Source organism: Hoplias malabaricus, chromosome 9, assembly GCF_029633855.1.
Source record: "Hoplias malabaricus isolate fHopMal1 chromosome 9, fHopMal1.hap1, whole genome shotgun sequence".
In the NCBI taxonomy this organism is placed as follows: domain Eukaryota; kingdom Metazoa; phylum Chordata; class Actinopteri; order Characiformes; family Erythrinidae; genus Hoplias; species Hoplias malabaricus.
In genome coordinates this window covers 29111930-29137183 of record NC_089808.1, presented here as the reverse complement: position 1 = coordinate 29137183, position 25254 = coordinate 29111930, and the positions used below count along the sequence as shown (strand labels likewise).

At 38.3% G+C, this 25254-nt stretch overlaps 2 protein-coding genes across 5 annotated transcripts; both read right to left on the bottom strand.

Annotated features, from left to right (window-relative positions):
- Window positions 1-2163: 2163 nt before the first annotated feature.
- On the bottom strand, window positions 2164-13473 carry LOC136707739 (transmembrane protein 151A). Its single transcript, XM_066681978.1, has 2 exons — window positions 13414-13473; window positions 2164-5049 (listed from the first exon to the last, which is right to left on the bottom strand). Exons 1-2 carry the CDS (start codon window positions 13471-13473, stop codon window positions 3271-3273), a joined length of 1839 nt encoding a protein of 612 aa, XP_066538075.1. The 3' UTR covers window positions 2164-3270.
- Window positions 13474-14354: 881 nt separating this feature from the next.
- mus81 (MUS81 structure-specific endonuclease subunit) lies at window positions 14355-25072 on the bottom strand. Of its 4 annotated transcripts, none has more exons than XM_066681394.1 (17): window positions 24933-25072; window positions 24521-24675; window positions 24239-24368; window positions 23805-23935; window positions 22851-22958; window positions 22606-22686; window positions 22422-22510; window positions 21457-21642; window positions 20768-20938; window positions 20559-20686; window positions 19858-19970; window positions 19425-19544; window positions 19067-19162; window positions 18802-18942; window positions 15517-15620; window positions 15325-15408; window positions 14355-14523 (listed from the first exon to the last, which is right to left on the bottom strand). In XM_066681394.1, exons 2-17 carry the CDS (start codon window positions 24656-24658, stop codon window positions 14457-14459), a joined length of 1887 nt encoding a protein of 628 aa, XP_066537491.1. In that variant the 5' UTR covers window positions 24659-24675; window positions 24933-25072; the 3' UTR covers window positions 14355-14456. The 4 variants fall into 4 exon arrangements, with proteins under 4 accessions (XP_066537491.1, XP_066537490.1, XP_066537489.1 ...); XM_066681393.1 differs by having other exon boundaries at window positions 24797-25062; XM_066681392.1 differs by having other exon boundaries at window positions 24521-25062.
- Between the last annotated feature and the right edge of the window lie 182 nt (window positions 25073-25254).

The following is a 25254-nucleotide window of genomic DNA, read 5'->3' as shown; positions in this document are numbered from 1 at the left end:
AACCCAGATGCTTGCCTCGTGTGTACTGACTCCACTGTCAGACATGAACTAAGCTTGAACTCAGCTGCTTAGTGTGAGGCACTGGAAGTCTCAAATAGACTAGATGACTGAATTCCAATTTAATTGTAGGCTTTAGAGTCTGCCATTAATTTACAGTCATTATACTGACGGAGCATTAGTACAAAAATGTTTGTGACATACAATACATTCTCAAACTGTTAATCAACATTCCAGTGGCAGCATTTAACATTCTGCCAGCACTGTAGGAACATGATGTTTCTTATGTTGTCATACGTTACATGTTTTCTGGGTTCTCTAAATGACATTAAGTACACATGTTGTACAGAGAAGACACAAATTTTTTATTCCCAATCAATAATATTAATGGATCGTACAGGAAATAAAAATTAAACGTAAAATATTACATACTTAAAAGTTAATATTTATGTTTGTGTTTCCAAAGTTTTAACTGGGCAAACGTTCTATGTTAAGGATGTGTTACCTTTTATTTACTTAGAAAATCAGCTATACATGTCCTTTGACAAATGGTTTCAATTATGGACATTTTGCACATGATGATATAGACTGCCTTACATATGCGCACAAACACACACACAGAAATATGAACAGCATAATGCAATTAAACACTTAAAGCCTTACGATGGTTTCTGGTATGTATAAAAATACAGGAAAAAGTCCAGTTGAACTAGGAATCTCACAAAAAATTCTTCAACTTATCTTAAAATATCATATATTTTGCTGACCTCAGTATTACTTCCTGTGTTTATTGCAAGTTTGTTTACATAAGAAAGAACATAGGTCTCTATATTCTGGGATCATTATTATTGGTTTAATTTTATTTATGTTTTATTTATTTAGGATATTTAAACACATTTATATATTCAAATTCCAATGTTTGAATGCTCAATTATTTTTGGGTTTAATTGCATTATTATGCTATTATTGTTATATCAGTGGCATAAAATGGTCTTAAAATTACAACAATATTGTTTAACCCAATTATTTCTGGAACCACAAAAATGGCTATGATCACAGGTAGATAAATATATTTGGTAAACAACTTGAGCACATGTCCCCTACAGCTAGGGCATTACAGAAAAGGTATATATTTGGGGCCAATTTGTTGACATAAGAGGAAAACTTTACTACATATAATTACAGTTATTTTTGACGGATCTTATGATGTAAAATTTATATTCTGAATGTGAACAGTCTCCTCCAGGATGATGATGACAAACTGAAGGGTCACTGAATATTTTGATGAATAAGCGAATAATGGATATATTATGCTATTGCTTTTAGAGTCACAAGATCTTAAACTACATGAATATCTAGGGGAGAATCCCTGGCTTGTGGCAGCCCAACAACTTACAAAGGCAATAACAATGTACAAAAAACAAAAAAATTGCTAAATTCCTTTACTTTGAGTGCATGTGTGTGTGTGTGTGTGTGTGTGTTTGTGTGTGTGTGCATGTGCACATGGTACTGGGAAGTCTGACCTGCAAGGTTTAAAAAAAAAAAAAAAAAAAAGGCATGTGTTCTGTCACGTTTTGGCATCTTCCAGACTCTGAGTAAATCAAGGATGATGAGTGCCAGTGATTAAAAAAGGCTTTAAAGCATTGCACAGTGAATTGTATCTAGGTCAAACACATATTCAAATTATTAACACTCCATTAAAGATTTGGTAAAATAAATGGTTCACATACTATATTTACATACAGATCATATATTTAAAATTGTTTGCAACATAGTTTTAGACTCAGAACCACAAACAACTAGGAAGACAGGGCATTAGATATACAACATAAAATTCCTATATATTAACTATACATTTGCATTTGAAATAAGAGTACTTAAATATGGCTTATGGACATCTGTGCAAAAAATAAAATTGTTTTGTATAGCTGTGTTGATATATATATATATATATATATATATATATATATATATATATACACACACACACACACAATTTATATACAATATACTAGGAATCATTTAGTTTTTCTTGTCACACAAACACTCTCATTAATGATTAGACAGTTTATGCTCATGTGACACAATGAAGCCTTTAAAAGACAGAGGCTACTATTGAAGGCAACGTGCTGTATGCATGTAACATAAGTTCCCACAATGTGTCAGTGTGAGGCAATGTAATAGAGCAAAGCCCTTTGTGAGGCAAAACTGGTAATGCACTAAAGAATGAATACATATTTTAAAAATAAAAAAATATTTACACAAAACATAAATAATTAATGTGCTTCACTATCAGCAAGAGGCATGCGTAGTAAAGCTCCTGGCATGGAGGAGTGTCCACAGATTTCTGTGTTTCAGATCCATTAACCTAAACCTGTCCTTTTTATGCCCTTCTCTGTAAAATTCAAAACTACTCTGTACTTCCAAAACGTTTGAATATCCGCTACACGTCCAGCACTGGCAACACAAGATTATTTGCTTCGACCTAGACTCAGCAAACATCATGCATATCAGATTATGTCCAGAAAAGGCAAGGAGTGGATGAGGATTTAAGCTCAGATTGAGGTAAAAAATCTGCATCTTTGAAAGTCAGAAACAGGGGCATGGTGTTTTCATTTTGTTTCATCAGGTGAAAAAAATGGGACCTATGGTATTTGTAGATATAATTAGTGTTTAGGATTAGGCAATTAGTTACATGCACAGCCAGACATGTCTAAGAGAAGCATCTAATTTTAATAAGTGTTCATTTCACTAAAGCTGATCAGTTAAAACCAACATTTTAGTCCTATGTAATCTGTGATGCCGACTTGCCTTTTAATGCATTAAAATTTAATGCTGCTTTTTAAATATTTCTTCTTCTGTCTAACCACTGGAGGAACTGGAACTTAGAAATGTGTAGCTCTTTTTCTGTAGCTTCTTTGAGTCTTGCATAAATGTCTTGAGACCAAATTGTCTATATTTTTGCATCTATTTTTCAGCATTATCAGGAATCCCTGCTTTCGTTGTTTTTGTTGTTTCATGCACCTTCCTTGATCTGGAGCTGTTCAGTTTCCCTCAGGAAAAGGTTGTTCGACAAAGGCAATTATTTTTTGTACACAATTTTTTAAATGACAGCATCATTAATGGTCTGTTCACAGGTTAATCTGTATCTGTATCTTTGTAGTCTGTATCTGTGTAGTCCTACTTGTTTCATTAACTATGGGAAAAACTTACTGCCTTAAGTCTTTATTTAGTGATCTTCCTATTTCTCATTTTTAGGTCAAACTCTTCTCTTTAAGAGGTGTCCCCTACAGAATGACAACTCTCCTCTCCATGCACTATTAACACAGGGAAAAAAAATGCATCCTGATATGGAGGAGGTCGATCTCTTTCTCCCTCTCTCCCTTCCTCTACTTCACCTTCCTCATGTTGAGCTCCTACCTCTTCCTCTCCCTCTCCATTCTCCTCCCTTGCCTCCTCATTTCCCTCTTCTTCTTCTTCCTCATCTCCTTCTCCCTCTCCCTCCAGCACTCCTCTGCTCTCTTCATCTTGCCTTGATCCCAGACCAAGAAACCCTCCTCCACCACCACCACCACCACCACCCCCTTCTTCTCCTCTCCCACCAAGACCTCCACCCACACTGCGGGAATGGAACAGTGAGTTGGGCCGTGTGGCCTGAAGACGTCCTAGGGAAAAGCCACTCCTACTCAGAACCAGTCTGCTTTGACCCCCAGTAACACCTCCCACTCCACCAGCCCTCATCCCAGCCACAGTGCTGCTCAGCAAGGCAGCCGTTGGGCCTCTTAGCCTTGATGGTAATGAAGCACTGCTAGTGGACCGCCGACATCGAGGGCAGCTTTGAAGCAGGTAGGCTGAGGTGAAGGCAACAGGTAGCGTTGGGCCACTCATGACGGAATTTGAACCAGCTGGAGGGGGGTTGGAACTCTGGTTGCCATCAGAGCCAGGATCCATCAGCAGAGCCTCGGAATAACTGGGAACCATCTGCTGGTTGCAGCGAATGTGCCATTCCAGTTCTGTCATGTCAACGGTGTTAACCCGAGAGATGGCACGATAGCTTGATCCACTACCCCCTCCACTTTCATTTGTCCCTCCATTGTCTGATCCATCTCCTCTGCTACTGTCATCTACATCCCCAAACAGCTTCTCCACATGGTAGTGCACATACGCTGTGCGATACTCTGCTATTACACGCAATGGCCAGGACAGCAGTATAGATGAGGCGAGCCAGAACACCCTCCGACGGGCATACCAGGGCTGCCGGGCAGGGTCAGGAAAGGCCAGCATGTGCTCACGAAAATCCACATTCTTCAGGTGCATTCCTTCCCGTGCCTCCATGTAGTCATCCAGACCCTCATTTTCACCAAAGAAGCGTGCTCGCTGTGTCAGGTACGCAGCCTCTGCTCGAGCACTGGCAAAGCTGAAGCACTTTGTAAAGCGCAGCCGCACGGCTGGATGCTCCATGAGGCCCCTTAGCTCCTTTGAAACGTCTTTAACTCCCAACCTAGCATAATCAAACTCTGAGCTTGCAGCATGTGTGTTGACACGCTCATGATACACTTGTGTGGTGGTGTAAGCATCCCCATTGCGATAACGCGTCACCTGTCTCGTCCTTCGCACATAATGATAGCTGATGGCCTTCCACCAGATGCAAGGTGTGGCCTGTTGAAGCCGTTGCACACGCTCGTACACTTCTGCAACCTCAGCTTGAGCCAGCATTGCAGTCTTGGAGTAGCAGTGCCAGCACTCCACCAGGTACACCACATACAACATAGCCAGGAAAGCCAGAGGAATGTAAACATAGCCACTTGAGCAGGGACTGTCCAGAGCCAGATCATCTGGGATGTAAGCGATAGCAGCAGCTAAAGTTGTGGAAGAATCCCCAGGCTCCATAACTGCGGCTGCAGGTTCTGTTGAAGCCAAAACCGGAACCTTACATAAACCACACCAGGCCAGTGTGCCAAAACATCCGTACATTAGCAGTGTGAGGAGGAGACACTTCCAGTGAGATTCCCGACACAAAGAACTAGCCAGGGACTGCTTCACTGGACGCTGCTGCAAAACAGGGAGATGGGAAAGAGGAAAAGAAAAGAGACGTTTAAACCATTTCAGAATTATTTAATTAATAAACTAATCAACATGAAAATTACACGTAAATATTCACTAGTTTATCAAAGGTATATGGTCTGCTGGTATAAAAATGATTTCTGGTCTTCTGTAGCTTCATACAAGAGCTCCAAAATACCTGTTGAAGCAACATCAACACAAGAATATCTGGTGCGTCTTGAAATATGCCTCTATGGCTGAACATCTACACACCACACTTAAGATTACGAAGCACAATGTAAAGTGTCAGCAGAAGCTTTGTTCAGCACACCATTAATGGACTTTGAAGCAGTTAAACAGTTTTCTCTGTAGTGATGAATTACACTTCAATACCTGACAGCCTGGTGGATGAATCTGGAATCGGTGTATGCCAGGAGAATGCCACATACTTGGAATGCACAGTTCCAACAGAAACATTTAGAAAAGGATTGTTAATGGTCTATTTTTGAGGGTTTGGCTTATGTCTCTTAGTTTGATAAGGTTAATGCTACAGCATTCAACATAGTTTTAAACAGTTAAATGTTTCCACCTGATTTAAAAGAGTATGGCTCTTTTTTAGGCACATTTTGACCAGTCCTGTGTCAAGGAACTCCAATGGCCTGCACAGAACCATGACACCAATCCCTCTGAACACCACTGGAAATACAGGTTGTAAGCCAGATTTTTACATCCAACATCAATGCCTGAACACAAAAATACTCTTTTGATGTCCAGTGACCATTGAGACAAGCACTTTGTGCCCTCTTCTGGCTGGTGGCGGCATTGTAAGGCCAGTGAGAAGGTTTTTGGTTATACCAGGTTGCACCTTGGAGCAACTGGGAAAAGGAGTTATAACAAGGCGTCTTGTCATGTAGACACTAGTCTTCAGGTCTCCTGATTTTTTTCTTCTTTCTTTCCTACAGGGATTCCAGCATTTACCCCTGGAACTGAGCATGATGTAACGGATGATTCAATCAATTACAACCAAATTGGTGTTGCTTTTATTTCTAACGTGGAATCTTTATTTTTCCCCTAGACATAACTTCTGAAATCTTTTACATTTAACACTCAAATAAAATGTATATCCCCTCTCTCTATGTTGTGGTGTTAACAATCCGGCAGTAAAAACCATGGTTTTGTAATGGGATGAGTAACAAGCTCACACAAGTCATTGTTAGAGATGAACCCAGGTTCGGTTTGGGATCAAACAGCAGCTCTGATTTGAGGATGAGGCCTTCTGGTGAGCGCTTTAATCTTGTGTTTGCGAGGTGAGTGCCCCCTTTTGTACAGTTTCGCCAATAAACTTACCCTCATTTCATATATCATCATTACATTCACACGAGCGGTATTATGGTGCAACATGTAGAGTTGCTGTCACACAGCTCCTGCGTCCTGGGGTAGTGGGTTTGAGCCCTGCTCCAGGTTACTGTCAGTGAGGAGTTTGCCCGTGTCTATGTGGGATTCCGACGGGTGCTCCGGTTTCCTCCCATGGTCCAAAAACACATGTTGTTAGGTGGATTGACGACTCAAGTGTCCATAGGTGATAATGTGTGAGTGAATGTGTGGGTGTGTTGCCCCACGATAGACTAGCACCCACTCCAGGGTGTATCCCTGCCTTGCTCAGTGATGCCAGGTAGGCACCATGACCCTGAACTGGATAAGTGATTACAGATAATGAATTAATGAATCAATGAATGAACATTCACAAGTATAAACCTTCATTTGATTCCATCATCTCTTTCTTGGTACTTTTTAAAAATTTTTGGCAATAAATATAAGTTGGTTCTTATGATACAACTGTGTCATACTGTGATAGAAAACCTGACAGTGAAACAGGTATAGTCATGTATTATGAATAATTCATAAAAACATATCCTAATTCTAATTTCTACTGGAGTATTTCTTTTTGGACGGCCTCAAGAATGGCCCACACTCTTAAAAATAAAGGTGCTACGAAAAGGTTCTTTGAGTGAGGCGTTTGAAGAACCACTTCTTGGTTCCACACAGAACCATTTTTTGCTAATACGTTTAAATGTGTAAATAACCAATAACAAATCTTTAACAAACATGGTTCTTTATGGAACCAAAAGTGGTTCTTCAATGGCAATGCTCTAAGAACACTTTGTAGCACCTTTATTTTTAACAGCGCAAGTGGTGTCTGATGTGGAGTGGAGTGCTGATGTGTAAATTCTCAGTTAGGTGCACATAAGTGTTTTTGTATGGTCCATTGTCATTTTCGCATTCTAGGAAACCAAATGATTTCTCCTCTGATCCCGATTACTGTAATTCTAAAACAAATTGCAGTACAACTCTAATGCACATCAGTCTGCAGTTAAAACGGAATGCTTACAGAACCTAACAAGCTGTTGGACATAGTAAATTATAAAACACAGTAACTTTTTGTCCATTTAAACATGGGAAAGAACAAGAAAAAATACTTTACATAGGAAATCCAACATGGAGTGTGACAGATGATGGTGGTTGTTCCTGATTTCTGGTCTCTACAGCTTTATTTATTTAATTATTTACTTATAACCAAACTGGGAAGGTTATAAAAAAATACATACAGGTAGACCAAGGAAAGCTTCAAATTATCAGGATAGAAAACTCAAAGCAGTATGCCTTAAAACGGAAAATTCAGTACAAAAACAAAAAACTGAAAAATCAATGAGTGAAGACAAGATGAGTGAGATGAGACAAGAGACCTTTATGAGTGAACTGTGAGAAATCAGAATGAAATGAGAATTACACATCATTCCTGTTCAGAGTAAAATGTGCATCTTCAAAATAGTAACTATATAGGAGAAAAGGGAAAAAACCTTAACTTTCAATGGAAGTCAAAGTAAAAATATTTTATTTCAAGAAAGTCTGGAGAATATCTATTTGTCCATTTGCACATATTTTTAAACAGTGTGAAGGACAGCTGCGGTGTTGTGTAATGTAGTAAACTAAAATCGACAGAGGTAATATTAGAAAAGCCAAATTAAATCCAGCTACAGAGAAGTAATCATGGAGTGTGGATGTTGAAAGAAGTGATTTTTACTCAAGTGAAAATGTCATGTTAGACCACTGAAGCCAAGAAGCAAAATCAACAATTAGAATTGGATGCTAGGATAAAAACACTTACATGACTCAGCAAGAGGTGCAGCAAGCTAATATATTAAAACAATATACAAACTCATATCTCCTTAGTACATTTGTGTGTGCTACACTTTTAATTCAGATTTACTGAATAGAAAGAGAAAAATCTGATGGATTCTGAGAAGAAAAATGTGCTCCTGCAGTAATTAAGATACCAGTACCTTGATAAGACTATGAGTTTAATACAGTTTTAATCATTGAATATTATAGCTGACTTATTATAAATCTAAGGTTTTATTTGTCTGTAAAATACAACTGTTTAATCTGTTCTGACAGCTCCAGATGCAACTGATCAAAGAAAAGTTGTTCACAAAAACCCATAAACATTTTGACACCTGTGTGTAAAATACTACACAATTCAAAGCCAAGGAACTGATACCCTTGCACACCCTGGAGGGGGCACCAGTCCTTCACAGGGTAACACACATTCACTCACACCTATGGACACTTGAGTTGGCAATCCAACAACCAACGTATGTTTTTGGACCATGGGAGGAAACCGGAGCACCTGGAAGTAACCCACATGGACACATGGAGAACACACTCCTCACAGAGAGTCCCCCAGGTCCCTGAAGCTGAGATAGTGACACTGAATGACATTAGTAAATGTAAATCGGTTTTCAGAAATGTAGTCAATTAATACAGTCAAAAAGAAATTAATGTTGTTTTGTGTGAGAAAGTGTATTTTTTTTTTTTTGAAAAATTACTAAGCTTTACAAATATACAGATAGATATACAAGCTAGAACATATTTCAATGGATAAAGCATCAACTATGGCAAATTAGCCTGACTTATCATATGCGTTATTGTCATACTTTTTTTAAAATGAAATCAGATTATAATCCTTATCTACGCAAAATAAGTGAATAAAGAAATAAATTAAAAATACATTTAGAGTAAAAGAATCTGGTGTCAGGAACTTATTTTAATCTGATGTTTTACTGTGTGTGTGTGTGTGAATATATATATAGTTTAATACTCTATAACAGCCCTACGCTCATGATACAGGAAGACACAGGATTCACTCTCAGTCCATTTCTCAGACTCAGAGATACCTTTATAATAGCAACTGTGTCTCACATGTAAACTAAAGCCATATAGAGCAGCCCATAGTAATAAACTATACCTTATAAAAAAAATTATATTCTCTTTTATTTACTGCACTTGCATTTGACATTGCTGAACATTACTACAGTCTCTCTAAACAGGGTTAAATGCACATTTCAGTTATTGAACTATTAATGCTAATATACATCATGAAAAGCTTGAAGTGACGTCTTTGTTCTGTTACCTTTTTTTAGTTCAAAAACTGCAGCATATAATAGCAATATAACACTTTTCCTGGACACTATTAGTCAGTACAGTCCATACAATATTCATTAAATGTCAAATGAATAATTATTTATCATTCTAATACAAAATATGCCTTCCCCATTTAACCCATCCACTCCCACTCACACATGTTTACAGGGACAGTGAGGCTTTTATTGCATTACCCATGTAAAAATTTTACGCTAAGAACTAATCACGTGTTATGGTCTACAGGATTGGTAGTTGTTCTGATTAGTTATCTAAATATGTTCTATTTTCAATAAATTTCTCCATTCCCTCCAGTGTATGTTTGCTTTTATCTATGTGCTGATATGCTGAATTCTTACTGTTCCTAGCCTTTTAAAATAGTTTTTTTCCCAGTATTATTCATGCATAATATTTTCCCCTAAAGTATGCAGTTTTCTAATATTTGCTCCTGAATTATGGCTATAGTTGCAAGAGCAATGCATGCAGGTCTTTGCCTGCAAGAATATCAGTTAGCTAAGCTTGCAAATGGAATGATTTTAGCAGTGAAGTGAGATTGTCAGCAATTTAATTTGAAAGGCAATATGAGGACGGCCACATCACTGTTTCAGAAGAATTACAGATTGACAAAGGGTAATTACAGTATCACAAGCACCGAAACTGCAAAGCATGAATGTTCTTAATTAGACTGACTAAAAAGTCAAAGCACAAAGCGAATACTTTTATAATCATAAGCAAGATAAGATGTAAAATATCCTGTGTCAATCCATTAGAGCTTCACATAGGGCCCACCACACTCTCTTCCTACCTTCAGCCACCAAAATTGCTATTGAATCCTACACCTCAACATTAAGGTTGCTGTGGCCGTTTATGATCCGATCAGCAACCAGCTGTCTATCCTTAACAACTACGGTTACTCATTGAGCCCAGCCCATGAGTTCCCAAACCAGCCACGGTATCACTAGCTCTTCACAGGGGTCATCAGGCAGGTACTTCCTCTCGTTTGTATTTAGAAGGGTACATTTAAATCATGTAATCACTATAGCTGCATAATTTTATCCAGGCCTATTATCTTTTACATTAACACATTAATGAACTTGCAAATGCATTGTAGCACTGGCAATAATAGCAGCATTAGACTAAATGGACTCTGTCTGCTGCTGATGGTTTTGTTCTGTCATATTTTTAGTTCAAAGATAGCAGTAAAAAGAGAAAACAAATCAGATTTGAGACAGCTTATCCACATTTCAACCTCCTATTATATTACCAAGACAGCAAAGGCTTGTGTTGTATATAAAATCCCATTTCCTGGAAAGTTGGGACGCTGTGCAAAATGTCACTAAAAATAGAATGATGTGCAAATATTGTAAGCAATATACTTAATGAAAAATAATACAAAGACAACATTTCTCTAATTTGGTTAATTCAAAACAGATGAGTTTGGGGAGGGAGGGGAGGAGAGAGAGAGAGCAGTGACTCGAATGACTTTTCTCTCTGTCTCATTATACATACTTCGAAAAGGTGACTTAAGTCATACTTCCAGTGAAACGGCTCTAACCATGACAAAAATAGTTCTGCTACTCTTCCTCAGACGCTATATTCTGCCTTCTCCTCATCAGCATCTCTCTCTGTGCAAATTGATTTTACTGTAACAAGACACAGGAGGTTAACTCAGCAATTATATTGAACAGAGAGAGAGAGAGAGAGAGAGAGAGAGAGAGAGAGAGACCATATTGGGCATTGTACTTTTGGCTATCTGTCTTTCAGAAACGCTGTAATTCAAAGACACTGCAAGTTTCGGGCTCGGGCTGATCTTGTCCACTGTTGCAAGGCTGCTGATCTAATTGAAGTCTTTATTTAGCAAGAAAACAGACTTCTTTTGATCTGACATGATTTGATCAGGCAAGATGGAGACTACAGAGAAATTGGTGGGAGCGAGTAATCATCAACAGAGGGAATTAAAATAGATATAAATTTCACAATAAACGTGTAGCAATACTATCAGCCCACTACTGAACTGTGTTTCTCAATGCTGCATTTCAATTTAACATTTTTGTGATATTTTGAAAATCATTTTTTGGGGAAACAAATGGTTATCATGCTGTTACAATTCACTCACACGAGCTGAAGAGGGTTGTTGGTGGCTGCAGATTGCTTTCACATTTTAGTGTAAAAACCATGTAATTGTAGAAGACAGCATAATTCAAAGAATTTCCTTTCTCCACAATTTCCAAGAAACACAGACAGTTTTGCAACACTTAACACAATTTTTAGCACACCATTGTTTGATTCTAAGGGCGGCACGGTGGCGCAGTCACACAGCTCCAGGGACCTGGAGGTTGTGGTTTCGATTCCGGGTGACTGTCTGTGAGGAGTTGTGTTCTCCCCGTGTCCGCGTGGGTTTCCTCCGGGTGCTCCGGTTTAATCCCACAGTCCAAAAACACACGTTGGTAGGTGGATTGGTGACTCAAAAGTGTCCCTAGGTGTAAGTGTATGTATTGCCCTGTGAAGGACCTGTGTATTCCCGCCTTGCACCCAATGATTCCAGGTAGGCTCTGGACCCACTGCGACCCTGAACTGGATAAGCGCTTACAGATAACGAATGAATGAAATTTGATTCTAAAATAAGAAAATCTGCTGCAGAGCTGGTGATTAATTTAATTATTAACATTATTATTGAGTACCACTGCCATAAACTCTTATTATTATCACATAAGTATTTTGTATATAATCACCTCCACATTGACAACTACTTATCTGCTATTAAAGTGATTAAACTGTACACTCCTGCCAACTGGTTTAAGTGTCTTGTAACTATATCTTATAACTTATATTCCCCCTCACATTTAGTCTCATACACACAAACGCAGAAACATATATTGTATATTTGTAAATGCAAAACTCAATTAACATACACCTTTTTAATTCGTTAAATGTTACCGGATTGTAAAGTACTCTTCAGTTCTGTCTATTCTGCTCAGCACCTGACAGAAATTATTTCCCTGCCGGCTCCCCGTGGACTTGCAGATTTTATGCACAATAATGAGTCTGTTATCACAGTTGGCCTCTCGTTTAATGAGGGCGACAGCAAGAAAACTGCCAGTCAGGAGGCTGTGAGATTTCTACGCGCATGCTCATTTCGAGGCGCTGATGCTCAACTGATTCACTACAGGGGGAAACAAGCGGCTGCCCTGTCCCTCTGTCTCAGAAACAGTCTTTTTAGCGGACTAAACACCCAGGTGTGTAATGAAAAGACTCAGTAGCAGGACAGCGCAGGTGTAACGTGACTGAGGCTCTCACTATTCTCACTGCAATGCAGAAGCGCGGAGACACGAAGCCCACCACTTCAGATACTACCCTCCATTTATCATCACTCCGTTACACTTCTTGGGTGCATGAGGAGCTAAATATAGGCCTGGGCTGCTCAGCGTAGCGCTCTTCGTGTAAGGGAAGTTTTTTAATTTAATTCAGCACGCTTAAACACATGGTTCAATACGGATGGCACGCGGCCCCTTACAAAGCCTTCTAAACTAAAATAAATGTCTTTAGTGCTATATTGAGCTGCTGTCCTAGGGAAATATATTTGCCTTGATTATGTTAACTTCATGGGAGTAAACAAAATGCTTTTCTTTACTTTTAAGCTGCATACAGCTTCGATTCCAGGGACTGTGTCGCTTTTCTATTTCGCCATGTAAACAATGTAAAGGGACGGCTACAGTTTACAAACCGATGTAGTAAAATAAGCTGAAAAAGTGAAGGCCATGTGAAGTAAAGTACATCGTGTGTCTTGGCTGGATTGATAGGAGTTATGTATACATTCCTGTAACGTTAGCTCTGTTTCATACGGGTTTGTTGTGTTCGTGCACGACCGGTCCAACACCAAGGAGTCTCTCTCACCTCCTCCCGTGTGGCCCCGTTCAGGATGGGCTCTTCTCCTTCTCCCGGCGCCTCCTGCATCTTCCCCGGCCAGAGTTCCCCCTGCCCCTGCCCCGGCTCCGGCTCCGCGTCCTCCTGTTTCCTTCACCCCATCCGTGGCCTCAGTCAAACCGTGACCACGAACCGAACCGAAACGGCACGAACGACCGCGAGCACGGACACTATTCTTCCTCCTCCTTAATATTTAATTCATCGTCTTTCAAACCATCCCCAGTTGCAGCCTCTTCCACGGCTTCCCACAATTTCATCCAGATTCTTCTGACGGTGTTGTGTCCAGAGAGGATGCGGACATGGAGGTGAGACTGTTTTCTCACTCCGCCAGCACCAGCAGACAATAGAAATGCTCGATATCATTCAAATGTGAAGAAATAAAGAATTACGGCGTACAGTTGAACAGCGCACGTTCACACCTCGTCCAGTCGCTGTGGGGAAAGCGCGTAAACGGCTCCTGGCTTGTTTTCGTCAACGCGCTGTTCTCCTTGAGGGCGATTCAGAGGACGTCATCAGTCATCAGAGCTCCCCACGAGGAAGCAGCGAGTCTTCCACATTAACCGCCCCCCCCTCTCCCTCTCTCCATACACACGCGCGCGCGTTTTACTGACACACAGTTCTCACCCTCCTGGCCATTTATTTCCTTACAAACACCTGCCCAGATAAACGCCATAAGCTATTTTGCTTTTCTGCAATGATGTGCTTCAGTGATCAGAACCAGCTGCACTCAGCAAGCTTCTCTGTTTCACACATTACAAGATGAAAAACTGGCAAATTACTGCATATTGTCAAGCAGCAAAACAATTACATTCCTTCTAAAGTGCTGTGGCGAAGTCGATAATTAATGATCATAAAATAACACCAAAATGAATGAAATTTAAATCTTTATTTTACTAATATATTTTGCATAAACAACATTCTCTAAAAAAATATAGAGTACAGCATAAAGAACAGCAGCCTTGCACACTGCATTGCAGTTCTGAACTATTTGATAAAGGATATTGAGAACTTGATCATGACAGGGCTCCTCGAGTGCAGTAAAGCTGGTATACCGTACGACTCAAGGCTGGCCCAAGATTTCTGTAAAAGCCAACAGAATTCAAAAGATCAGATTAAAGATCAAAATACGTGCATTACCCCACAAAACCATACAACATTTAATTCTTTACTTTCATAAAGTTACAAGGGGGCTGTAGCACATATGTAAAGGACTTAGGCATGATGTTTGCTACCCAAGTAAACCACAGCACTCCACTGATGCATGAATAGAGTGGCAGTTAAAACCAGGTGTTTATATTCTTTTTTTTAAATGAACTTTTCCTTTGGGCTACTCAAATAAGGATTTTGTTGCCAAATATTTATAATATGATCAAGTAAATCGTGTAATCCAAAATGTCTTTGTTATTCTACAACCAAAGATGAAACATAAGCCCCAGTCACACCTGCACGGTAACCCAAAAACATTCCAGAGTTTACCTGGAGGAGCTGTACATGTCATATACACCCAAACACCCATAACATTCATCCCAGACATTACCCAGATTTTACCCCGCTAGCCCCCTAGAAGAGACTCTGAACCAATGTATGAGAGTACAGTGCCACAAATGTTCACAAAGTTTGGACTGCTCGTGCCGATCCTAAGCACGTTCCTTGCAGCGACAGCATGTCTGAAACAGTAAATGTCCTGCTGTGGGCTGCATGTGTGAAAGGACAACTCTGGGACATCTCCTGACCCAGTAGTTTGGAATTTCTGTAGAAATTCTCTGGAGTTTGTGTGAGAAAGAGGCAATAGGTTGCAGGAACCTCTGGGAAAAAAAGCAAAGAATTTAAAAGCAGAAGACAGACAAAGTGGGAAATATAGAGTTAAAACAAATTACAAACCTTTTGAGCTTGCCATATTTGATGGTGGACAGGAGCTTTTCTCCCTCTGCTTCAGTCGTGCACTGGGCATAAGCTTTAAGCAAACTGAGAACATAACTATGAGATGAGAACATAGCCTAACAATGCTGTCATTTTTAGAATAAGCTAAGACACTGCGCTGTGACAGTGTAATGAGATACAGTTGAGTCATACCTGCTCACTGTACTGTAGTGCTCCAATATGGCAGCTGCTTTATCGCCAGAGATTCCACTGATCTGCATCAGCTGTCTAGCAAACACATCTCTAACTGTCTGACACTGAAAGAGAGACAATGAGAGAAATGAGCAATAACTGGTTGAGGGCACAGGTAAGGATATAAGTTGAAGGTATACAGTAGTATTTTAAGTAGGCCCTCAAATAGTAAGGCAATAAAATGTAGGCAAAATGGACATTAAATACTGTTACAATAAAAGATTTTAACAAGGCCTGTTTTGTTTTGTGGTTCTTGTTTCAGGTGCTGTTCTCTTTATTTAATTTCCTTATTTAATTAGGAGCAACTTCCATCTCCAGGTGCAAACAACGGCTTTGTTAGTGAATTTCTTCTGCCCGATTGGCTGGCTCACCCTGGATCTGCCTAAACAAATATCTAGGATAAGGCAGCTGTCTGATGTGTGTGCTCTCCTGTGTAAATGTAAGTGTTTTCTGAACATTGCTCTCTTGACTGTTTCCTGATATTCTTTGGCCCTTTATAAATTGTTTGGTGTAAATATTTCTTGTGCACTTTTGTAAATATTTTCAGGCTGGTTGTTGGAAAATAGTAAGTTAAATGTCTTTTTTGTAAACATTTTTCCTGTTTATATCCAGACAAGGAATTATAAGGCAATATGTTTTTTGGTTTTCTTTGTAAGGTAGTGTCTTATATTTTTTGCTGTAGTTTTGGCATTTTTGGGTCTTCAAGCTTATTCCTCCTGCTACCTGACAAAATAAACAGAAGATTTGTTCACACTATTTAATGCAGTAGTCTCGCTCTTTTCTGTTGAAAACTGACCCGAGACTGGATGCAACAATACAACAAGCTTAAAAAGGCAAATTACACACTATGATAATTATAAGAAATGTAAAAATAAATAAAATAAACAAACAAACAAACAGGTCATGCCAATTACTTTTGTTTTAACTTTAAGCAAAAGCATAAATAATAATAATAAAAAAAAAGTCAGTGTTGTGTAGTTGGAAATTTAATTACTCTGCAGGCCTGTTGTTTGTGTACTGTAAGGCTTATTTTAAAAACAGGTCAGCATACCTTTTATATATAAAAATGAGTAAGTGTAATGTTAAAATGTATGATGCATGATTGCAACACTGCTCAACACGATTTAAAAAGGGGACATACTGTCACTGGCCAATTTAAAACAAAATAATAATAATAATAATAATAATAAAAAATCTCCAAAATAGTCATTTCTAAGAGAAAGAAAAAAATAATAATAAATTTCAATGTAAATTGAAATCAAAGTAAAAAAAAAATATATTGCAGGTAATTTGAGCATTTTTACTGGTCCAATCCTCATGCATTTTTCACACAATGTGGAGGACCACTCCTGTGTTTAAATGATGCAGCAAACTAAAAATCAGCAAAAATGGACATCATGCTTTTCAATGGAGATGAAGTAATAACTTTTTAATTGCATTAGCATAATTATTGCACACCTACTCACAAACCGTGAAATATTACAACTCAGTAAACATGGGGTAAAAACAAGTCATTCTCTTTATAATCTTACGCAGAGTGCAGACACATTAGAAATGTCCTCTATTTTTTGAGTGAGTTTCTCCAATCACAGAATTGGACCCATGTTTTTTGTGAGTGCGCAAAGGTTAAACTGTGCAAAACAAAAAGTGAGCACAGAGATATGAGTACTAATAAAATATATGTTTAATAAAAAAAAACCTAGAAGAAAGAGACACAAGTGAAAATGACTAAAATCCAGCACCCCTGCTCCTCACTCCTGTGTATCTGGAGTTAGAGTAAACCATAGCTCATTCTCATTTAAAGAAACTGGAACTGATGCTGAATTTATTATAATCATACACAAGATAAGATGTAAAATATCCTGCAAATCCATTAAAACTTCACATAAGGTCCATCACACTATTGAATCCTACACCTCAACACTAAGGTAGCTGTGGCTGTTTATGATCCGATCAGCAACCATCCATCCTTAACAACTAAGGTTACTCATTGAGCCCAGCCCATGAGTTCCCAAACCAGCCACTGTATCACTAGCTCTTCACAGGGGTCATCAAGCAAGCACCTCCTCTCATTGGTGTTTTACTGAATTAAGCCCATGACACAGAAGGCTCAACAATGAAGTCTGGCATCCCAGACCCACCCCAATCCAAGCCAGCTTTACAGTCCTATCTTACCCTTTACCATCGACAACCGTAATCCACAGATCATAGTAAATAATAATAATAATAATAATAATAATATAGCATTTTTCCGAATACTCAATACACACACCTCTCCTTTTAGCTGGTTCATTTTATCTGTTAAGGCTAAATCAGATATTTTTTTTGAAAATTCAGGACACATTCTAAAAACTCCAGTCTGTCCTGGATATTCCAGAGCATCTGGTCACTGTATGGTGGGCAATTTTGACCTTTGACGCTCTCACCTGAACCTGGCTCTTTTTATACACATGTCTAGAGCTGGGCATTATATATATATATATATATATATAGTGAAGTAAATGAGAATTGCAGCTAATGACTGTAGTGTCTCATACTCAAACTGTAACTAGCATGTGCGCACATGCTGTCAGTGCAGCTAGCTATGAGTGGGGTGAAGGAAAGAGAAAGTGGATCATACTATTTGCAAGGCAAGGGGGGGACTGCTGTATGTTTATTGTTAAAATACTATATTTAACCATATTATTTTTATGTTTTTAACATTTTCATCTTATCAAAGACAAGCCTTTAACAACAAAAAAACCCCAGTAATTTTTAATGTAAAAGATGTCTTTTTACTCTAAGCGCTGCTAGACACGCTTATGATTTCAAACAAACATGCTTTGTACTGATTGCTTTGAACTTGGCTTAACCACAATGCACAATTGGGGTTATCCAACCTGTTTTCATTAAATTTACACCCATAGTATTGTGTCCGCTACCTAAAAGCAAGAGGTGAATCTGGGTAAAAATAGCACTCATCAGAGCCATGCATATTTCCATTAGTTCTGTTTACGTTAGTCTGCTTTTACGACATTAAAATTAAATAAACAAATCTGGAAACTGCTAAATGCAATGTGCAGAAATCAGATAAATAATGTTGTATATAATATAATATATATAATGTATAATGTATAAATAATGTTTACTTTCCATGGCATTTAGTACCTTTGGGAGATGGATTTAAGACATTTTAATACAAATTAAGGTATTTTTTAGATAAACAAATTTTAAGGATTTGTGTACACTCCGAGATTTTAGTTTTACCTTGTTTTTCACGGCTCCACAGTTAAATTCTGTGAAGGAGAGAAGGGAGCAGCGCAGGCGTTCTCTCTTTGTTACATCATTTTCCATGTCCCCATTTTTGTCTCCCTCTAGTTCTCTGGAGTGACAGAACAATGTGCAGTTCTGTAGGAGAAATAAACTCAGAAGTCAGCTCACACCAAACCAGTGCTGTGTACTGTAGTACCACAGTACACACCACTGATATACAACATGTGGTATAGCACAGTAGGGAGGAACACAGACTGACCTTGTAAAGTTTCTGCAGGTATCTGGTCATGACTGTGAGATAGGCGGCTGACTCCTTAACATCCTGAACTCTCTTCACAAAGAAGCCATCCACCACCTAAAATATGCAGGCACATTTACTCTTAATTTGAATATCATCATCATTATTACAAATACAATCATTTAATTTAATACTCATAATTTAGTTTACATTATACTATGCAGTATTGTATCACACGTCATGGGAGGAGAGAAGAGAGGAAATAAAAATTCTTCATGTACATATAGTTCAGTGGTACACGCTGCAAGGCAAACATTTGCACATACTTCTATAATCAAATATATCTGTTGAGCTTGTAAGACATAATTTGTGCCCATACCTGTGTGTTAACTATAGCCTGTTGTAAAGTGCTTTCTGGTAGACTCAAGTGAGCTGCTGCTGAACCACACTCTTCTACCAGGTAAATGGGCTTATGCAAACCACACCTCTTCAGACGGAACTGAAAAGGGAACGAAAAAAAAAACAACAACAGATAAAAGTATGAAATTAAACACATTTCTCACAGCTGCAGCTGAGTCCAATTCAAACTCATGAGCAATCAATGGTCTTGAAGTCACAGAGTGTGAATTACCTCAATATCAACCATTACATATTGCATGTGTATTTTTGGGTTTTGTGAAATCTAATGTAATATAGTAAAAATGTACAGATTTAAACATTGATAGATCAAGCATATTAAAGTACCTTAAAACATGAATTACCTCTGTGCAGAATTTCTAAACAGGTATACAAGCTAAATCCAGGTTATCTACCTTCTGTTCTCTGAAGCGTCCATCCATGATGCTGCCACAAAGGTCATCCATCCTCTTCCTCTCAATAATGTAATCGAGAACCAGCTCTTTGGCCACAGGTGGACGCAATTGACCTTAAATTTACAAAAAATCATTCACGTACTTCCCAAAAACTATGAAGATGCATTATCTCTCATATGGGCACAATAGAACAATGACAAATCAAATAACCCAACAACTTTTAAGTCTTGGATCAACTTATGCTTTGTGAGCAAGCATGTTTTATTTTATTTTATTTTTTTAACATATTATGAAAACTACCTCAGTATCTTCACCTACATTTCTGTCTGAAGCTTCTGCCTTTCTGCTAAGTGCTGCTGGTGCTGCAATCGTCACTAAATAGTAAACAATATACAGTAATGTTTTGACTAATCGTAATACGTAATATGTGTTACGTAATAAAAAAAATAACGCACTGCAAAAGCCATAAAACTCTTCTAATATTCAAATTACTTATGACAGTTTAAAACCTCTGAAAATACAATTACATAGTAAGAACATATTTTATTGACCGATTGACGATTTGTAGACTGAAGACTCTCCATAAGGGGCCAGAGTTAACACTCATCTTGACCAACAAAACATTGTCACAGCTATTGAACAGCCAAAAATATAACTAATATTCTTGTGAATATAAGATTAAACCAGTCAGAAGATGTTACCAGGCACCGGTGTCACGTTCTCTCGTGCGATCCACAGGAAGTCTCCTACATTTAGTTTCCGGATGTCAAAGTTGACTCCATTCTTCTGCAGTTCTTTGACCAGTTCTTGTTTACGTACTGTGTTTCCCCTAATTTAAAAAAATGGTTCATAAATGATGCAATAAAATATTCACAGGTTTAGAAAGTATTTTGTATTATCGTGCACTGACCCAGTAGTTTCAATGAAGTCAACACAAAGCACAATATCATAGGAGCCAGGAAGAAGGTATGCTTCTACAGTCTCTAAAGCCTGGTGCCTGGTTTCCAATAGACCTGTGTCTGGTGGAACAGCTTCTGTCTGGGTCTCTGAAAAAGCTGGTTTAGGCCTCTCTCTCTGGGAACTGGGGTGGAAAAAAAGCACATTTTATAACAAAGAGCACACTTCAAGATGATCTTTCATGTGATATGAGCAGCTTTCCCACATGACCATAAAAAAATCGTATTATTAATCGTCATTATCAACAACTCACTAGGTATTAAAACACTTAACATTTCTGTTACAAAATTTCAAAGTGTTTTACACAGCAAAACTTAAATATTAAAGTTGATCTGAAAAAGTACTGGTAACAGCACAATTATAAACAATAATGAAATATCAACATTCTAAGTATGTGCTAAACAAACTAGCTACATGCTAACCTGAAACTGTCACAAGCAAGTCTTTAGCAGAATGAAAGTAGAAGAATAACATTCCTACAATTTGTTTTTCACATGGTCTTTAACATTTTTTAAATTGTTGAAGCCTATTTACCAGGCAATAACCGATTAGTCTAATGCAGTAGTTAGCAAAGCATATTACTTCCCTAATCACTTCAATCTGCCAAACTCCTCTTTTATTGTGCTGAACCATCACTCTCACCAGTGTTGTTCACATAAATTTTTATCATTCTCTTCATTATCATCATCCACAGTCAGGTCAACAGTAACTCGTCCATCCCCTGAGTCCTCAGCCTCAGGTCTATTCTCCTCCTTTCGTCCTTCATTTCTCCTCTCACCAGACTCCAGCCTCTCTGCTAAAGCTAGACCTAGTTCAGTCAATGAATACCTAATGAAAAATAATGGAAATAAGTAAAATATATATGGGAACTTTCTGCAGCATATTCAGTCTATTATAATTAAAAATTCATCCATCACAGCAAAGTGTGGTGCTCCTGTTCAAGTTCTGTAACAGGTGTAGAGCAGGGGTGTCCGCCCACCATAAGATTTTAATTGGCCCACGGCACCACTTTTAAGAATCCATAATTTGTGGCCCACCTGCACTTGGCAGTTTTTGCCTTCACCTGATAGTGGCAGCATTGCGCTAATGTATAGTATATTGCACTATTGTGTTAATGAACTAAGCTAAACTTAAAAGCCATTAATTCCTCTGGGCCAGCAAAGCAAATCACAGAATGACAATTGGTGATGGCTGCAGCAAAAGAAACCTCAAAGTTGACAGTGAGAACCAGCGATTTCAAGAGAGATGGAAGTACCTGCAGTAAAATGTTGGATTTTACACTCTTGATACCCTGCAGCAGTTAATGCTCTAAAATTAAATTCAGTAGTTAAGTAAATGTGTTTTTCATATTGAATACACTGCTATAAATAATTAATGTATAATATATTTGGAAAGGGAGATTGACCCATAAGAATTTTGATATGATCCATTTCGGCCTCCTCTGAAAAAAGTTTGGACACCCCTGGTGTAGAGATTCTGTCAAACTGTTTGTTGCAATTGAGAGAAGATTCTGTCAAACTGTTTGTTGCAATTGAGAGATCAGTGACTTTTTTTTTTTTGGGGGGGGGGGGGCGTTGGGGGATCAAACACACAGACTAAGAGTTTACCTAGCAGGGTTGTGCGTCTTCAGAAGCAGGTCTTTTTGAATGAGGGTGCTTACAGAGGACCATGCTGTGTATTTACTGCCAAGATCAGGCTGTGCACACAGGAAAAAGACGTTTTCTAAAATATCAAAGCATCAGAAAACAGAATAAAATTATGTGTACTCATTTTTATGTGTTTTAGTCTTACCACTGTGAAGGATTTCTCACAAAGGGACTGTGCCTCAGTCTGTAGTTCATTTTTAAACATGAAGCCTTTACTGCCAGGTACCTGAAAATCAGTGAAGAGAATACATAAGATAAAGAGTTACATATTTAAAAAATATAATCTACTCATTCATTCAGTGTAATATAAATATTATTGCCCCATTCACCGTTAGTGCAGTTCTATTATCTTTGTGGTTAACCCTTATGTTAAGAGAATGTTTCCTGTACCTGTGAGTGTCTGTACAATGTGAGAAGAACAGCGTAGCCTCCAGACCTCTTCTGTGGAACATACTCCTTTTTCTTTCTGTTTTTTTCTTTTCCAACATCACCATCCACCTTTCTCAGTAGAAAAAATAAGACTCTTAATAATTACAACTACAGTTGGGTATTTGCAGCAGTGATAGCCTCTACGCTTCTGGGAGGTCATTACATTAGATGTTGGTCATTACATTAGATGGTGACACTAGACTCTTATGCAGCTGCTCCCACATGATAGCAATATGTAGTGCAATGAGGGGTGGGCGATATAATATTTTTCACGATACCACAAAAAACAACACAAAAACAGATGCTTATCCAGTCTCCTGACAGATACCTTTAACATCATATCTGTTCATTTACATCGTGAGAAAGTAATATTCATGAAATTGCTCTGCTTCTGTTTTTATGTTGCTAAATTTAGTATGTTTTGATCTCCAGAGCAGAGCCTACACATAGTAATGTGAAGATGTTTACAATTTAAGAATTAATTCATTTTTTGGAGAGGATACGCATAATGTAAATTTACATAGGTCTAGTGAAATCTTGCCTTGTGGGTTTTAGTAACTTGCATTCTGTAAATATATATTTTTCTCTGATAAATAGTGAATATTTTAGATGCTAAAGCAATAACACTGAAACATTTGATATATACAGTCATTTTAGAAGGATTTTCTTTTAAAATTGACAAGTTACAAAACTGTACATAATTATAGATATAGAACAACATAGAAACATTTCTTGTGATATAATTTTTGTCAATAACGCTATCGACAAATAATATATTACTAAATTTAGCAACATAAAAACAGAAGCAGAGCAATTTCATGAATATTACTTTCTCACTAGATGTAAATGAACTGATATGATCTACTAGGCCTGCAGTGGGCAATATTGAATATTTTCAAATATCAACTGACCCACCATATTTGCTCCAGCCTCTTTAGAAAGAACCTTGGAGGAGGCTGGCTGAGGTTTGGGAGGAGCCAATTTTGTATCAGACATTGGTATCAGAGATGGAGCCCTGGAAAGTGATTGAATACTGGCATCAACACCTATGCAGAAACAAAGAGAACATGAGATAATTCTTCTAAGACTTCATTGCATGCATTGTTTTTTTCCCTCAAATCACAGTAACATGTTTTGCCATTCAAAAATATGTTCAATTTGTGGAGGAATGATCTAAAATCGACAAAAACTCAGTCTCAAGAGAATGGTGCATTTTTTGCCCAAGATGACTGCCATTATTAATTCAACTGAATGCATAACCATGTAGCAGGGAAAAAGAACGCATATAAATACTTATATTGTCAATACTCCAGTTGCTTGACCTGTGACACACCTCGGAAACCCCTTACCGTTTTCGCGGTAGTGTCTCTGAAGACGTTCATCCAGGATCTTACAGATACCGTCTCCGAAATTCTGTAGGATCTTCGCCTCTTTGCCGTTTTTCAAAGGTAACGGATACTTCTTCAGAGAGTTGATAGCCTAAAAAACACAAGTGCGCGTTATTTTAGCAGCAGATAAACTGGACGTGTTGAAGTTGGTGTCCTTTTAAAATACCTTTTCCACCATAAAGTGTCAGTTTTTCCAGCTCAGACACTGCATCATTTAATGTGGAAAGAAAGAAGTGATCTCACCTTCTGATAGACGTACTGAGTCTTCAGGCCCTTCTCTTTGGCGTGGTCACGCATCTCGGTCAGCCAGAGCAGGAAAAGGGGGTTTGGGCATGAGGGCAAAGGCCGTTTTCGACCCACACGAACAGGCTCCGGGTTCATCTTTTAATTCCGAGTGACTACAAATACAAACTAACTTTGTATAGAACCATTACAACCCAAAAATGACGTTAACGAGCTAGCTATACTTAAAAGCAAGATGAATGTACTCTGTCTAGAAATTACATTTCAAAAACATACTTTTTCTGGCTTTGTTGTGAAAACAGCGCTAACATAAAGCTAACCTCAGCGCTGCTAGTATTGTTTGAATTCACAAGTGCTTTTTAGTCCATGGTTAGTCGTTGTGTTTTAGACAATAAGTGATAGGACCAAATACCCGATGCGGTGATGACCGAAGGCGCCATTTAATGTAATGTTCATACATTAATGACCCCGTGTAGATACACGTACACTGCTGACCGCCACTGTTTTCAAACTGGTTGTGTATTTTGTAGCTGCACTGCAGAGCGAACAGCGCCTCTCAAAGACGGGAAGGAATAATAACCCTATGTAAATGTTATACATTTTCAGTTTCTTCCTTGTAGTCGAATTCTAACGTTTGTGTATTTTTATTAATTATTTAGTGTTGTTGCACAAAGACAAAAACGACAGTTATCCACGAATATACATGATGTCCTAACGCTTTTGTATATGTAAGT

Coding starts and splice junctions, on each gene's coding strand:
- mus81 (XM_066681394.1), bottom strand. CDS start 24,658: ATGAACCCGGAGCCTGTTCGTGTGGGTCGAAAACGGCCTTTGCCCTCA. Junction 22,959..23,804: donor AAGAGGCTGGAGCAAATATG/GTGGGTCAGTTG, acceptor CTACTGAGAAAG/GTGGATGGTGATGTTGGAAA. Junction 22,687..22,850: donor CATTGTACAGACACTCACAG/GTACAGGAAACA, acceptor ACTGATTTTCAG/GTACCTGGCAGTAAAGGCTT.
- LOC136707739 (XM_066681978.1), bottom strand. CDS start 13,473: ATGCAGGAGGCGCCGGGAGAAGGAGAAGAGCCCATCCTGAACGGGGCC. Junction 5,050..13,413: donor ACGGGGCCACACGGGAGGAG/GTGAGAGAGACT, acceptor CCTGTTTTGCAG/CAGCGTCCAGTGAAGCAGTC.